The 13,026-nt window shown below is 45.9% G+C and overlaps 1 protein-coding gene across 2 annotated transcripts in view; it reads left to right on the forward strand.

Moving 5' to 3' along the window:
- The window catches only part of SYTL3 (synaptotagmin like 3), a 93,714-nt gene that overhangs the window by 67,598 nt on the left and 13,090 nt on the right, over window positions 1–13,026 (forward strand). For both annotated transcript variants that reach the window (XM_018053419.1, XM_018053420.1), the window contains exon 10: window positions 11,243–11,421. In XM_018053419.1, the coding sequence (XP_017908908.1) occupies window positions 11,243–11,421 (179 nt within the window). The remainder of the gene's footprint in view (window positions 1–11,242; window positions 11,422–13,026) is intronic.

A 13,026-nucleotide genomic window follows, 5' to 3' on the forward strand; every position in this document is an offset into this window, starting at 1 on the left:
AAGGACCATGTCAGTGCGGACCTTCTCCTAGGTTCTCTGTTCTGCTCCACTGACCTGTTTGTCTTTGTGCCAAGGCCAGACTGACGTGATTACTGTAGCTTTGTAGGAAGTTGGGTGGTTTAAGTCCTCCAACTTTGCTCTTTTTTGAGATTGTCTTGTAATGTTTTAAACGTAGAGTCTTTTCATAGGCAGGCCTTTTTATTTGTTCACTTGTTATTCAAAAAACATTGCATGAATGTTGGCTCTGTGTCTAAACCCGTGATATGTATTAGAAATGTAAGAAGGAGCCTTGGGTGAGGGGTGCTGAGGCTTCAAGATAAAGAATTCAGTTAATGTATTCAGTGATCTCAGACGATCATTCAAGAGGGAGGGGACACACCTGTGCCTGAGGCTGATTCATGTTGATATATATGACAGAAACCAACAAAATACTGTAAAGCAATTGTCGTCCAATAAAAAATCAGTTCAGTTTAGTCCCTCAGTTGTGTCTGACTCTTTGCAACCCCATGGACTGCTTTTTGTGACCCCGTGGCCTGCAGCATGCCAGGCTTCCCTGTCCATTACCAACTCCCAGAGCTTGCTCAAACTCGTGTCCATCGAGTCGGTGATGCCATCCAACCATCTCATCTTCTGTCATCCCCTTCTCCTCCTGCCTTCAATCTTTCCCAGCATCAGGGTCTTTTCCGAGGAGTCAGTTCTTTGCATCAGGTGGCCAAAGTATTGAAGCTTCAGCTTTAGTATCAGTCCTTCCAATAAAAAATAAATTAATTAAAAAAATAATAATCACAAAAACTCCCTCAGCTTCAGAGTCCTTATCAAGGAGATGGTATCAGAATTGTTGTTCTTATTTCACTGGATTGCTTTGGTAATCAAATGGATGCTTACCTTCCATGGTGTAATACAGTGGTTAAGAACTCAGCTTCTAGAAATCAACATCTTGGCTCACCTTCCAGATCCTTTAGTGGCAAGGAGCATGTTCCAGGGCTAGTATTCTAACCACTGTGGTACTGTAGCCTTGGGATGGTTGTATTTTTATGAAAAATAGTGTCCACGTCAGAAAATGATAAACTTCCCCCATCTCCATGAATGTCCAGCAGAATATTCAGAAGTCACAGCAGAAGCAGGCTAGACCTTGAAGAATTGCCAACGTCCTTGATTCAATCCGCAAAATGCTGGCAGTTCCCAACCCACCCTTTGGCTCCAACCACTGGCTCCTGTGGGTGGTCCTGCCTCCATCAAAACCACTGCTCTACACTCTCACTACTCAAAGTGTGGGGCACCGGGGTTACCTGGGAGCTTCTCAAAGATCAGAATCTCTAGCCTTCCCTCAGACCTACTGGAGTCTGAATCTGTAATTTAGAAAGAGCCCCAGCAGATTCAGGTTTCCCGCATGGCTCAGTGGTGAAAAATCCACCTGCAGTGCATCCATCCCTGGGTCGTGAAGATGCCCTGGGGGAGGAATTGGTGACCTGCTCCAGTATCCTTGCCTGGAGAAGTCCCATGGACAGAGGAGCCTGGTGGGCTGCAGTCCATGGGGTCAAAAAGAGTCAGACATGACTAACAGCACGTGCCAGGAGATTCATGCTCACATAAACAGGCAAATTGAGTCCGGTCAATTTCAAATCCAAGTGAAATGTACATCGTTTGTTAAGGATTCTTTAGCAGTCTAGGGATGTGCCCTTCAGTTCTTGCAGCCCCTGTTGGGGGACCCTCCCGACTCCCTCCTGCCCTGGGTCACACAGCAGCGGTCCTAGAGGAGCCAGACGGAATGGCCCTCCTCCTCTTGGATGCCCTGAGCTCCTGAGCGTTGGGGGTGGTCCTGCCAGGGCCTCTCAGGTTGCTGTGTTGGGGGATGGGTGTTGTTTATACTGGAGAAAGGTGAAAACACTGAATGAACACTTCCCTGAGGGGGAGCTTAAGCAAGGGCAGCTCCAGAACATTCTCTCCTGGGGCTGAACCCCGTGGTGGGTACGGACAGGGGAGGCAGAGGAGCGGCCTCTGGGAGCTTTTCCAAGACCCATGGAGAGTTTGCCTCCACCCCAGCTAACGTACGGACTCCAGCCAGCTTGAGTTTTTTTATTATTATTAACTAGTATTTATTGATGACTGCATCAGGCCCCAGTTGCGGCGTGCGGGATCTTCTGGTGCAGCATGGGCCCTTGTAGCTGTGGCATGCGGCTTGTGGGAAACCAACTTCCTAACCAGGGATGGAGCTGCGTCCCCTACACTGGAAGGCAGACTCCCAGCCTCTGGACCACCAGGGAAGTCCCCCAGCTTGAACCTTGATAAGGCTGATCCAGGACGGGGCCAAACCCTCCTAAGGGTTTTTCAAACTCATCCAGGGTCCTCTCGACTTGACTCTTAGGCTCCTTCAAGGCCCGGAAACCAACACAGAGGTAGACACACAGACTCGGATCTGCCCCACAGCAGTCCGCGGGCCGTCCGTGAGCTGCCCACCGCCCCGCACCTGCCCCCTCGCTCAGTCCTCTCTGGGGCGCTGGTCCTGGAACAGCCGGACTCAGCCTGCTTCCCTGTTCCTTGGGCTGTTCCTCTTCCAGGCTCCAGGCTCTCTCACTGCCTTCCCTCCCTCCAGTCTTGGCTCCAAGGTCACTCTCTTAGGAGCTCTGCCCTCTGCCCTGCTCTGCCTCCCTGGCCCACCTGCCTTCTGTTTATCCACGTGCTTGTCACCTTCTGCCCCTGCGTAACTGGCTTTACTTCTGGCTTATTGTCTATTGTCATTCCCAGGTGCCCCGGAGCAGTGCGTGACACTTAATGGCACTCAGTAAATATTTGTGAGATGGTTGGATGCATTCTTATCAGAGCTATTCTTGAAAGCCTACTGTGCGCTAAATGCAGAGCTGGGAACTCCGCCTCCGGGTCATTCTCACCACAGTCTTGTCCTCGGGATGCTGTTGTCCCATTTCACAAATGGGAAAACTGAGGCTCTCAGAGGGTATGTCATTTGCTAAGGCTATATGGTCACTGCAGAATTCTGACTGGGAGTCAAAAGTCCAGGCCTTCTGTCGTATCCCAGAGGAATTGTTGGCCTCTTAAACTGACCCCCAGTTCAGCTTTGCTCACTTGGAGCTGGTCCACACCCCGAAGACCTTTCAGAGTGGGTGGGGGGCGGGGAGGGGATGCTGGGGTAACAGGATGTGGTGAGTGAGTTCGCACTGAGACTGTTTCTTGGGAAAGTACCTCCGAATTACGGTGCAAATTCAACCTGATGCTCTCTTTGCCCTTTCTTCTAAAGGCTTCTCTGATTTGTGCCCTCAACATTTATCATCACAAGGTTGAATTATTAGACATTCAATCCTAACCTGTTCCCCTTAGACTGAAACAGTGTGTGTTTGAGGACACTAAACTCCCACAAAGCCAAGAACAGTTTTGTCTCTTGCCCGAAGAAATGTTGCCTCCCTTTCTGAGAAACAGGAAGTTGGGGCTAGAAAAAGCTTATTAAATCTCTGCTTATTACAAAAGTAAGAACACAAACGGACAATAAATAGAGGAAGCTCTCAACTTCCTGAGCAGTTAAATCAGTGCAAAATTAGAACAAGTGCAGTTTGGGGACCATTTTAGCAAATTTAAGAAGTGACACAGCTCAGTGTTTGCGAACATGTGGAGAGGCAGGTGTTCTATAAACTGCTGGTTGAACTGGAAGGAAAGCAACCAGCTTCAACATGCATGCTGGCTTTCACCCAGCTATTTTAGTTACAGGAACTATTCTTTAGAAATCGTCATGAACTTTGTCAGAAAGTATGTATATGTGGATGTTGAGGGGAACATTGTTTATCTTCGTAACTTTAAGTTTGAAAAGTTGGAATTAGCCAAAATGTCTAAAATAAGGCAGTGGTTAAATAAATTATGGGACATTTGTTCAGAGGAATACCTTGCAACTATTAAAAGTCATGTGGTTGAAGGATATTGAAAAGAATATCAAAAATAGATATCGATAAACAAAAATATTAAGTTACAAAATGGTGTTACAGTAGCACAGAATTAGAAAAGCAAAATGACTATACTATAGACACTGTGAAACAATTGAAAGGATTGTATCAAAAGGTTGAGAAGAGTGGGCTCATGCTTTCTTCTTAAAATTGTCTTGGTCTTTTCTGTGTTTTCGGCATGTTCTCCATAAACATGTAATGTTTGTGAGACGAAAAATCCCAGTTCTTTCAAAAATAAAAATAAAAACCAGGAAAACTCCTCTAGTCCTCAGGAAGGAAGTGTTGGTAGTGTGAAGAAACACGCGGTTACATTTTTAGCAATTCCTGGGAGAAGAAATTTATATCCAAGGTCCCCTCTGATTTTCGATTTTGCCTTCACTTCTGTTTTGGAAAAAATCCATGGGTTTCTGTCAGTGTTTTCGTGCAGCTGACGTTTGCCGTGGAGCTGAGGTTGCTGTGTCTGGAGGAGTGACCACGTGCCAGGAACGCACAGCTGGGCCCCCTGCACCTGGAGGGGCGGAAGCGTGGCTGCTGGAGCGGTTTGCAGTCACTGAAGTAAAGCTCCAGCTCCCTCGTTGTTTCTCTTAAATGTCAGTCGGTGACCTGGAGCCTGATCGTGCCATTTGGGGTCACTTCTAAGTGGGAACTGTCTCAGAGTGTTCACCCCACCCATCTCACTGTGCTCGCTGGGGTTTTGGAAACTTCCATTTTCCATTAGTATTTCTGAACTTCTCTGGTTGCACTGACTTTTTAAAAGAGAGTATTGTACTTAGCTATATACCCGTATTAACTTCTGTGTTGTTGTTCAGTCGCTCAGTCATGTCCAACTCTCTGCAGTCCCGTAAACCGCAGCACGCCAGGCTTCCCTGTCCTTCACTATTTCCCAGAATTTGCTCAAACTCATGTCCATTGAGTCAGTGATGCCAGTCAATCATCTCATCCTCTGTCGTCCCCTTCTCTTGCCCTCAATCTTTCCCAGCATCAGGGTCTCTCCAATGAGTTGGCTCTTTGCATCAGGTGGCCAAAGGATTGGAGTTTCAGCATCAGTCCTTCCAGTGAATATTCAGGGTTGATTTCCTTTAAGATTGACTGGTTTGATCTCCTTGAAGTGCAAGGGACTCTCAAGGGACTCTCAGCACCACAGTTCGAAAACATCAATTGTTCAGTACTCAGCCTTCTTTATGATCCAACTCTCACATCCATACATGACTACTGGAAAAACCATAGCTTTGACTAGATGAACCTTTGTTGGCAAAGTGATGTCTCTGCTTTTTAATGTGCTGTCTAGGTTGGTCATAGCTTTCCTTCCAAGGAGCAAACATCTTTTAATTAAAATGTTGTTGAATAACTTAAGTATCTGTACAGATGCTCTTGCATGTAAAAAGAAAAACATAGAAAAACATGAAAATAAATATATTTTTATTATAGCCTGTTCATCCAGTGGACCCTGGGAGTGACAGTGAATGAACTAAATCTACACCTAACTGTATAGATGAATTTTTAAAACTTGATATCAAGAAAGTACATTACAGGAGAATATGTACACTGTATGATTTTCGTTATATAAATTCCAAGATCAGCCAAAATGAACCGATACTTTGTTTGGAGGGAATATATACATATGTAATAAAACCAGACAGAAAACCAAAGATGATAAACAGGAAAACTTGAAACACCCTTGACTCAGGAGCAGGAATCGAGGGAGTCAGATAATGAAGGGGCCGTGGAGCATTTCCATAACCCTGGTTTAATCTTTCTTACATTGAGTGGTGAGCTGCGATTCATGGGGTCGCAAAGAGTCGGACACGACTGAGCAACTGAACTGAACAATTATTTAATTATACCTACCCATTATAGGGACTTTTAATGTATTTCAGAGTAAAAAGGAAAAGAAAAGAGAAGGAAGGAAAAAAAAAAAAAGGAAATGATCCGCTCAGCTTACAAAGAGTGACCACATCATTTGGTTTCAAAAGCTGAATAAACTCACTAAGCATAGGCACGGTACTCAGTTTTTTACACAAAATAGCCATTGAGCCTCACACCAATCCTATGAAATAGATCCCCACTCTATAGATCAGGAAACCGAGGCTGTGGAGGATGAGAAAAGTGCTCAAGATCACACCGCCTCCAAGTGTCAGGGCCCAGGGGGACGTCTATCTGGTTCCACCACCACTGTCTGACTTCCCTATGGTAATGCTCTTCCTGTGCTCTTGGGGAAATCAAGATTTATCTATTTATTTGTTTTAACATAGCTGTGGTTTCAGTTGACTTTCCTTGATTTCTACCTTTGTGAAAATCAAAGGGCATCAGGAGGCCTTGCTTGCAGTGACAGCAGATAACACCTGACCTTCAGAGAAAGTCGCCACACGCTCCCTGCCCGCTTTAATGAGTTCTCCTTTGCTTTTTGCTGAGACTTTTCTTTTCACAATCAGACAGAGCCCTGGGCTCTAATAAAAGTCAGGCTGGGTTCTTAAATGCTCTTTTAGGCCAGGACCTCTCAATCAACCCTGTTTACTGCTCAGAGGCTCAACTTGCTCGGAGATCCTGGTCTGTCTACAGGGAAAACAGAAGCAGAGAAAACCCTCCCAGTGGTGAAGTCCTGAGTTATCGCTGAAAGAATGCAGAAGACCAAAGGACGCGCCCTGCTGGCCTTTCATTATCTGTGGCTGCACTTTCCCCGCCAAGCAGATACGCTGTTGAGTTACTCAGAGACACTGCCAGTAGTCAACCGCCCAAGGAATGAACCCCGGGCCCACTTCCAGCTGCTACTTCTGACTTGCCCTGTAATTTTTGGGTGGGTCTCAACCTTCTTTGACCTCTGCTTATCTTACACAATGAAGGATGAGTGTTTCTAGTGCTTCCTGGCTGCTTTATAATTCTGGACCCCACGCGGGCTGAGTCAGCGGTGTTGCATATGAACGCCTGCCCCTGAAGAGCCGTGCACACAGTAGGGCAGGCCTGAAGCCCAGTGGGAGTGTGAAGGATCAGTTCTGCCCTGCCGTGTCACCAGCTCCAGATACGCCCACGGGACCAGCCACGCGGACGCGTCTCTCTGGGAGACTTGCTCTCCAGCTCTCGCGGCAAGCACGTCACACCTTCTTCAGTGGGCTTCCCTGGGGGCTCAGCTGGTGAAGAATCCACCTGCAACGCGGGAGACCTGGCTTCAATCCCTGAGTTGGGAAGGTCCCCTGGAGAAGGGAGAGGCTACCCACTTTAGTATTCTGGCCTGGAGAATTCCATAGACTGCATAGTCAGTCCATGGGGTCGCAAAGAGTCAGACACAACTGACTCACTTTCACTTCACTCAGGACTTCTTCCCACTCTTTCCCCTCATTCTTAACAAGTAATCCTCCCTTCCCACTTCTCAAAAAAAAAAAAAAAAAAATTAGCCTGGAATTCTCGAATCCTCCTGACACCAACGTTAACCTGCTCAGGTTTGTACCCACTCCTCTTCCTGCCCGGACAGAAGGTGCCCGTTTCCCAAGCAGAGCTTGGACTCCACCCTCTCCTGCCCCTTCTATTTCTTCCATGGAAGGTAGCATAGCTTCTTTACCTTTACTTTTAAGATTTCTCTCCTTGTCTTGGGTTTTCAGCAATTTTATTATGATGTGCCTGCATGTAGGGTTTTGTTGTTTCGTTTAATCTTTTGGTCAAGCTGTACGACACATGGGACTTTGTTCCCAGACCAGGGATTGAACCTGAATCCCTTTCATTGGCAGCATAAAGAATCTTAAGCTCTGGACCACCAGGGAAGTCCCCAGGTAGTTGTATTTTTAAATCCTTTCACTCTGGAATCTGCAGCTGAGGGATATAAGTAAAGTCACCCAAGGTCAGGACTCCCGGCCGAGTCCTCTCACTCACATCTACTGCTTCTTCAGGACAAGGTGCGCAACTATCACACCGCAGTATTTGCAGACAGAACTTCTTATTTTCCCCAAGAATTAAAAAGCGTTTCTTTATCTAGGGACTATCTACCAAGAGTCTCTTGGACTACAAGGAGATCCAACCAGTCCATCCTAAAGGAGATCAGTCCTGGGTATTCTTTGGAAGGACTGATGCTAAAGCTGAAACTCCAGTACTTTGGCCACCTCATGTGAAGAGTTGACTCATTTGAAAAGACTGATGCTGGGAGGGATTGGGGGCAGGAGGAGAAGGGGAAGACAGAGGATGAGATGGCTGGATGGCATCACGGACTCGATGGACGTGAGTCTGAGTGAACTCCAGGAGTTGGTGATGGACAGGGAGGCCTGGCCTGCTGCGATTCATGGGGTCACAAAGGGTTGGACACAACTGAGCGACTGAACTGAACCGGGTCTTAGCTGCAGCACATGGACTGTCTAACTGGGGTGTGAGGCTAGCAGATTTAGCTGCCCTGCAACAATGAGGGGGCGGGGGTGGGTAGGGTTTAGTTCCCTGACCAGGAATCGAACCCACGTCCCCTGCATTGTAAGGCGAACCCTTAATCACTGGACCACCAGGGAAAGTCCTGGAGAGAACTTTTTAAATCAAAATACTTCACGAGCTTTCTTCATTCACCTCATAAATGCTTACTGAGGATTTACGACGAGCCAGGCACTAAATGGGTGAAGGAGATGAGACGGAGGCAGAAACATGCTGTCCCCAGGTTCCAGTCACCTGGGAAAGAGGGACGTGATCTGCAGGGAGACCTGCTTTTGCTCCAGGGTGCAGGCCAGCAGTCTTGGTCCATCTGGTGCTGAGCTCACTCAGGGCTGGGTTTCAGCCCCTGGGAGGACTGGTCCACTCCAGGGGCCTCGGACTCCCAGGAGGAAAGCCCCTGAGTGTCCCAGCTGAGCATCTGGACAGTTACCAAGCCCCGCCTCCTGTGTTGGGAACCTGGATTCCAGTTTCTTCTTTCTAACAAGGTGGAACTTCTGGAGGCATTCCCAAGCTGCTCAGCCTCTCAGCGTTGCCTTTCACCTCAGCCAGGACCCTGAGGGAAAGGCGGCATCAAGCGTCACTCTCACCCCAACACGGCTCCCTTTTTTCCTCAAGTTCTGGACACCTGGGCTGTTCGCTGTGCCCGGCGCCGGAGCCTCTCAGCCTTCCTGCCCGGGTGCCCACTGACAGACAGGTGCCTTCAAGAGAAACACAGCCAGGACCACAGGCTCACCCCACTGTGCTTCCCTTCAGCCTCAGGGCCCCCGGCCTCCCGGCTGCCCTGGTAGCCTTGGAGCCGTGTTTGTTGTTTAATTCAGTTTTCTACTTGTTCTACAATCCTAAAGGAAATCAACCCTGAATATTCATTGGAAGGACTGATGCTGAAGCTGAAGCCTGCAATTCTTTGGCCACCTGATGGGAAGAGCCAACTCGTTGGATGAGATTGGTTCATGGTATCACTGACTCAGTAGACATGAGTCTGAACAAACTCTGGGAGCTAGTGGAGGACGGAGGAGCCTGGTGTGCTGCCATCCATGAGGTCGCAAAGAGTTGGACACAACTTAGCCACTGAACAACAACGACAGCTTGTTCTTGGCAGCAGAGTTGCTGTAGTACAATCTAGTCTCACGTGGCCCAGGGCGGAGGCCCGCCAGGAGTGCCAGGTTAATTATCAGAACTCTTAACACCTCCATTCATCTTCTCTGGAGCAGCTCAGACCTCTGGCCAAGCCTCCCTCTCATTCATCTTCACTCTCATGCCTCCCTCATTGGTGTGGTCTGACCACTCCATGCCTTTCTGAGTGTGTAACGTTTAAAACACATTTCCCATCCCAACAGTTGTGTGGGTGTAGGCAGATAACATGTTTCAGGGCCAGGACCTGGGTGTGGTGAAGTTGGTCGGGTTCTTGGCATGAGTTGCTTCAGGTTTGGAGTTCTTGGTTTTGTTTTGATCACTCTCTAGTGAGAGAGGCTCAGGCTTTCTTCTTGTTTTTTTTTTTTTTCTTTGTTTTTTTCCCCCAGGATGTTTTACAGTGTTGAGGAACCTGCTGGGAGAATGGCAATCACGTTGAATTCCCCCTGTCTGTAGAGTCAACCCTGAGATGGTGGCATGCAAAGGGTGGCAAATACTTAAGCAGATTGAACAGCGATCAGGCAGTTTGTTCTTTCGGTGCAACTGATTCTGCTCCACATCATCTCCGCCTAGAGCATCCTCACTTATGGTGGTTGTTTTTCATTCTGGGGACCCACAACAGTTGAAACACAGCTTATTATTGCCTATGCATATTTTACACTGTTGCTCAGTCGCCAAGTCGTGTCCAACTCTGCAGCCCCGTGGACGGCAGCATGCCAGGCTTCCCTGTCTTTCCGTGTCTCCCAGAGTTTGCTCAATCCCATACCCATTGAGTCAGTGATGTCATCCAACCACCTCATCCTCTGTCGCTCTCTTCTCCCTTTGCCTTCAATCTTTCCCAGCATCAGAGTCTTTTCCAGTGAGTCAACTCTTCGCATCAGGTGGCCAAAGTATTGGAGCTTCAGTTTCAGCATCAGTCCTTCCAATGAATATTCAGAGCTGATTTTCTTTAGGGTGACTGATTTGGTCTCATTGCAATCCAGTGGATTCTCAAGAGTCTTTTCTGGCCTCACAATTCAAAAGCATCAATTCTTCAGTGCTCAGCCTTTATGGTCTAACTCTCACATCCATACATGACTACTAGAAAGACCATAGCCTTGACTGTATTTTACATACTCTAGTCCATTTACTTCTTACCACAACCCTATGTGAACAGCATTTATTTTTCCATTTAGACTTTCACAGGCTAATGAGTAGCAGTTGACTCCAGTCCTATCGAATTCCCAATCACTTGGCCCCCAGACTGTGCTGTCCTTCACGGCTATTGGATGTTATACCATGGATGCTATCTGCCCTTGAAGATTTATCTTTGCAGAATTGCACAGGAGGTAGTTCACATCTCCCAAGTGGTTCATATTCAGGAATGAGACTGTGTAACCTTACGGCTAGGCAGGCAGCGTATCTGGGCAAGACTGATTTGGTCTCAAGCCCTTCTGAAGATTCCTCACCTCCTTGTTGGTGTTTTCACGGCTCAGTCACTAAGTCACGTCTGACTCTTTGCAAGCCCGTGAACTGTAGCCCTCCAGGCTTCTGTGTCCTTCAGTATCTCCCAGAGTTTACTCAGAGTCGTGTCCTCATCTCCTTAGGACAGAAAATGTGCCAAGTCATTGTGCAAAGTACAAGATGGCATGTTATTAACTTAATGTGAGTCAGGATGCGGGCTCTGTGTGAATTTTGGTTTATTTGATGTCTTGAAACCAGAACTGCAAAAAGACCCGTTGATTAGCTGTGCAGTAACTTGTTATGTCTGTCGTTCTTGCTTTCAGGGAAGTTTAATCAGCATTAACAGCACGTGCACAGAGATGGGCAATTTTGACAATGCTAATGTCACTGGAGAGATAGAATTTGCCATTCGTTACTGCCTCACAGCTCATTCTTTAGAAATATGCATCAGAGCCTGTAAGAACCTTGCCTTTGGGGAGGAAAAGAAGAAAAAGTGCAATCCGTAAGTTTCTTTGTCTAAGTTTTGGCATATGATAATAGACTTATTGATTCTAAAATTTATATGGAAAAGTGAAAGTCCAAGAATAACCAAGGCAATAGTAAAAACAAAAAGACGTGTTAAGAATTATCATAAAGCTTAATAACTCAACAATGTGTCATGGATGCAAGGACAGGCAGGAGGTCAATAGAGCAGAATCAAAAGTCCAGATACAGATCTTAGGATACACGAGAACATAAATGATCAAGAGGCTATTAATAATCAATGTGGAAATGATGAAACTCAGTAAATGGTACTGGGAAATTTGATTTTCCATGTAGGAAAAATAAAATTCTATCCATACAACCCGTAAATAGATTGATTTTCTCCCAGTTGGTATATATGAATTGATACCATTATTTTAACATGCGTCTCCCTGATTAATAACAAAGATGAGCAACTTCATACATGCATCCATCACTTAAAGTACACTCCTCTTCTGTGAACTCCCCATCCATATCTTTTGTCCAATTTTCTGTCAAGTTGTCATTTAAAAATTTATTTACAGAGGTCTGGCTTTTTTAAAATCCATTTTCAATACAACTCTCCATTGGTTACACGTATCTTACATGTCTTCTAGCTGTTACTTGTTTTCTAACATTGTGATAACTTTTCTTGTAGAGAATTTGATAGTGTCCAATTTATCCTTTTTTTCCTTTAAAATGTCTGCCTTTTGAGTTTGTAGGAGAATTCCACCTGAAAATCATAAATACATTCTTCTCTGTTATCTTCTATTGGAGTTTTTTCAAACTTAGATACTTTCATATTGGAGCTGGAACTGATTTTCTGTGTATGGTTTAAAGCAAGCCCCACATTTTGGTCTTTTCCTTCCCCAACATGGAACATTTTTAGCACACAATTTTTAGTACCACTTAGGGGAAAGGAATACTTTGTTGACCCAATCGAACTCTCCTCTGCTCTGAAACCTTCAGTAGCTTCTCAGTGCATTGCTGAAGCACTCTGGCTCTCCATCACAAATCCCTCCTGTCTTTCTAGTCTTAACTTCTATTATTCCCCTATCTGTACCTTCTGCACCAGGAAAATTGGAATAATCATTGTCCCAAAACTACCCCCTGAAACAGGAAAGTATAGCTCATTCAAAGGGAAAGAATAAAGCAACAGAAGCTTTCTCTGAAAGAGATCTGATGGTGGGTTTACTCAACAAATACTTTAAAACAACAGCTTTAAGGATGCTCAAAGAACTAAAGAAAGATGTGGAGAAAATGGAAAAAAAAATGATATATAAACAAAATAGAAATATCAATAAAGAGATAGAAAACCTAAAAAGAAAACAATTCTGGAGCTGTGAAAGCTACAATAATTGAAGTGAAAATTTCACTAGAGGAATTCAAAGGTGGGTATGAGCAGGTGAAAGAAAGAATAGGTGAACTTGAAGATAGGATGATGGAATTCCTGAGTCTGGGGAACAGAAAGAAAAAAGATTAAAGAAAAACAAACAAAACCTAAAGGACCTTGAGGACCCCATGAAGTGAACCAACACAGGCAACATACCTACCAAAAGGGGGAGAGAGAAAGCATGGGGCAGAGAGAAACCTGAAGAAAGGATGG

This window comes from Capra hircus, chromosome 9, assembly GCF_001704415.2.
Source record: "Capra hircus breed San Clemente chromosome 9, ASM170441v1, whole genome shotgun sequence".
Lineage (NCBI taxonomy): Eukaryota > Metazoa > Chordata > Mammalia > Artiodactyla > Bovidae > Capra > Capra hircus.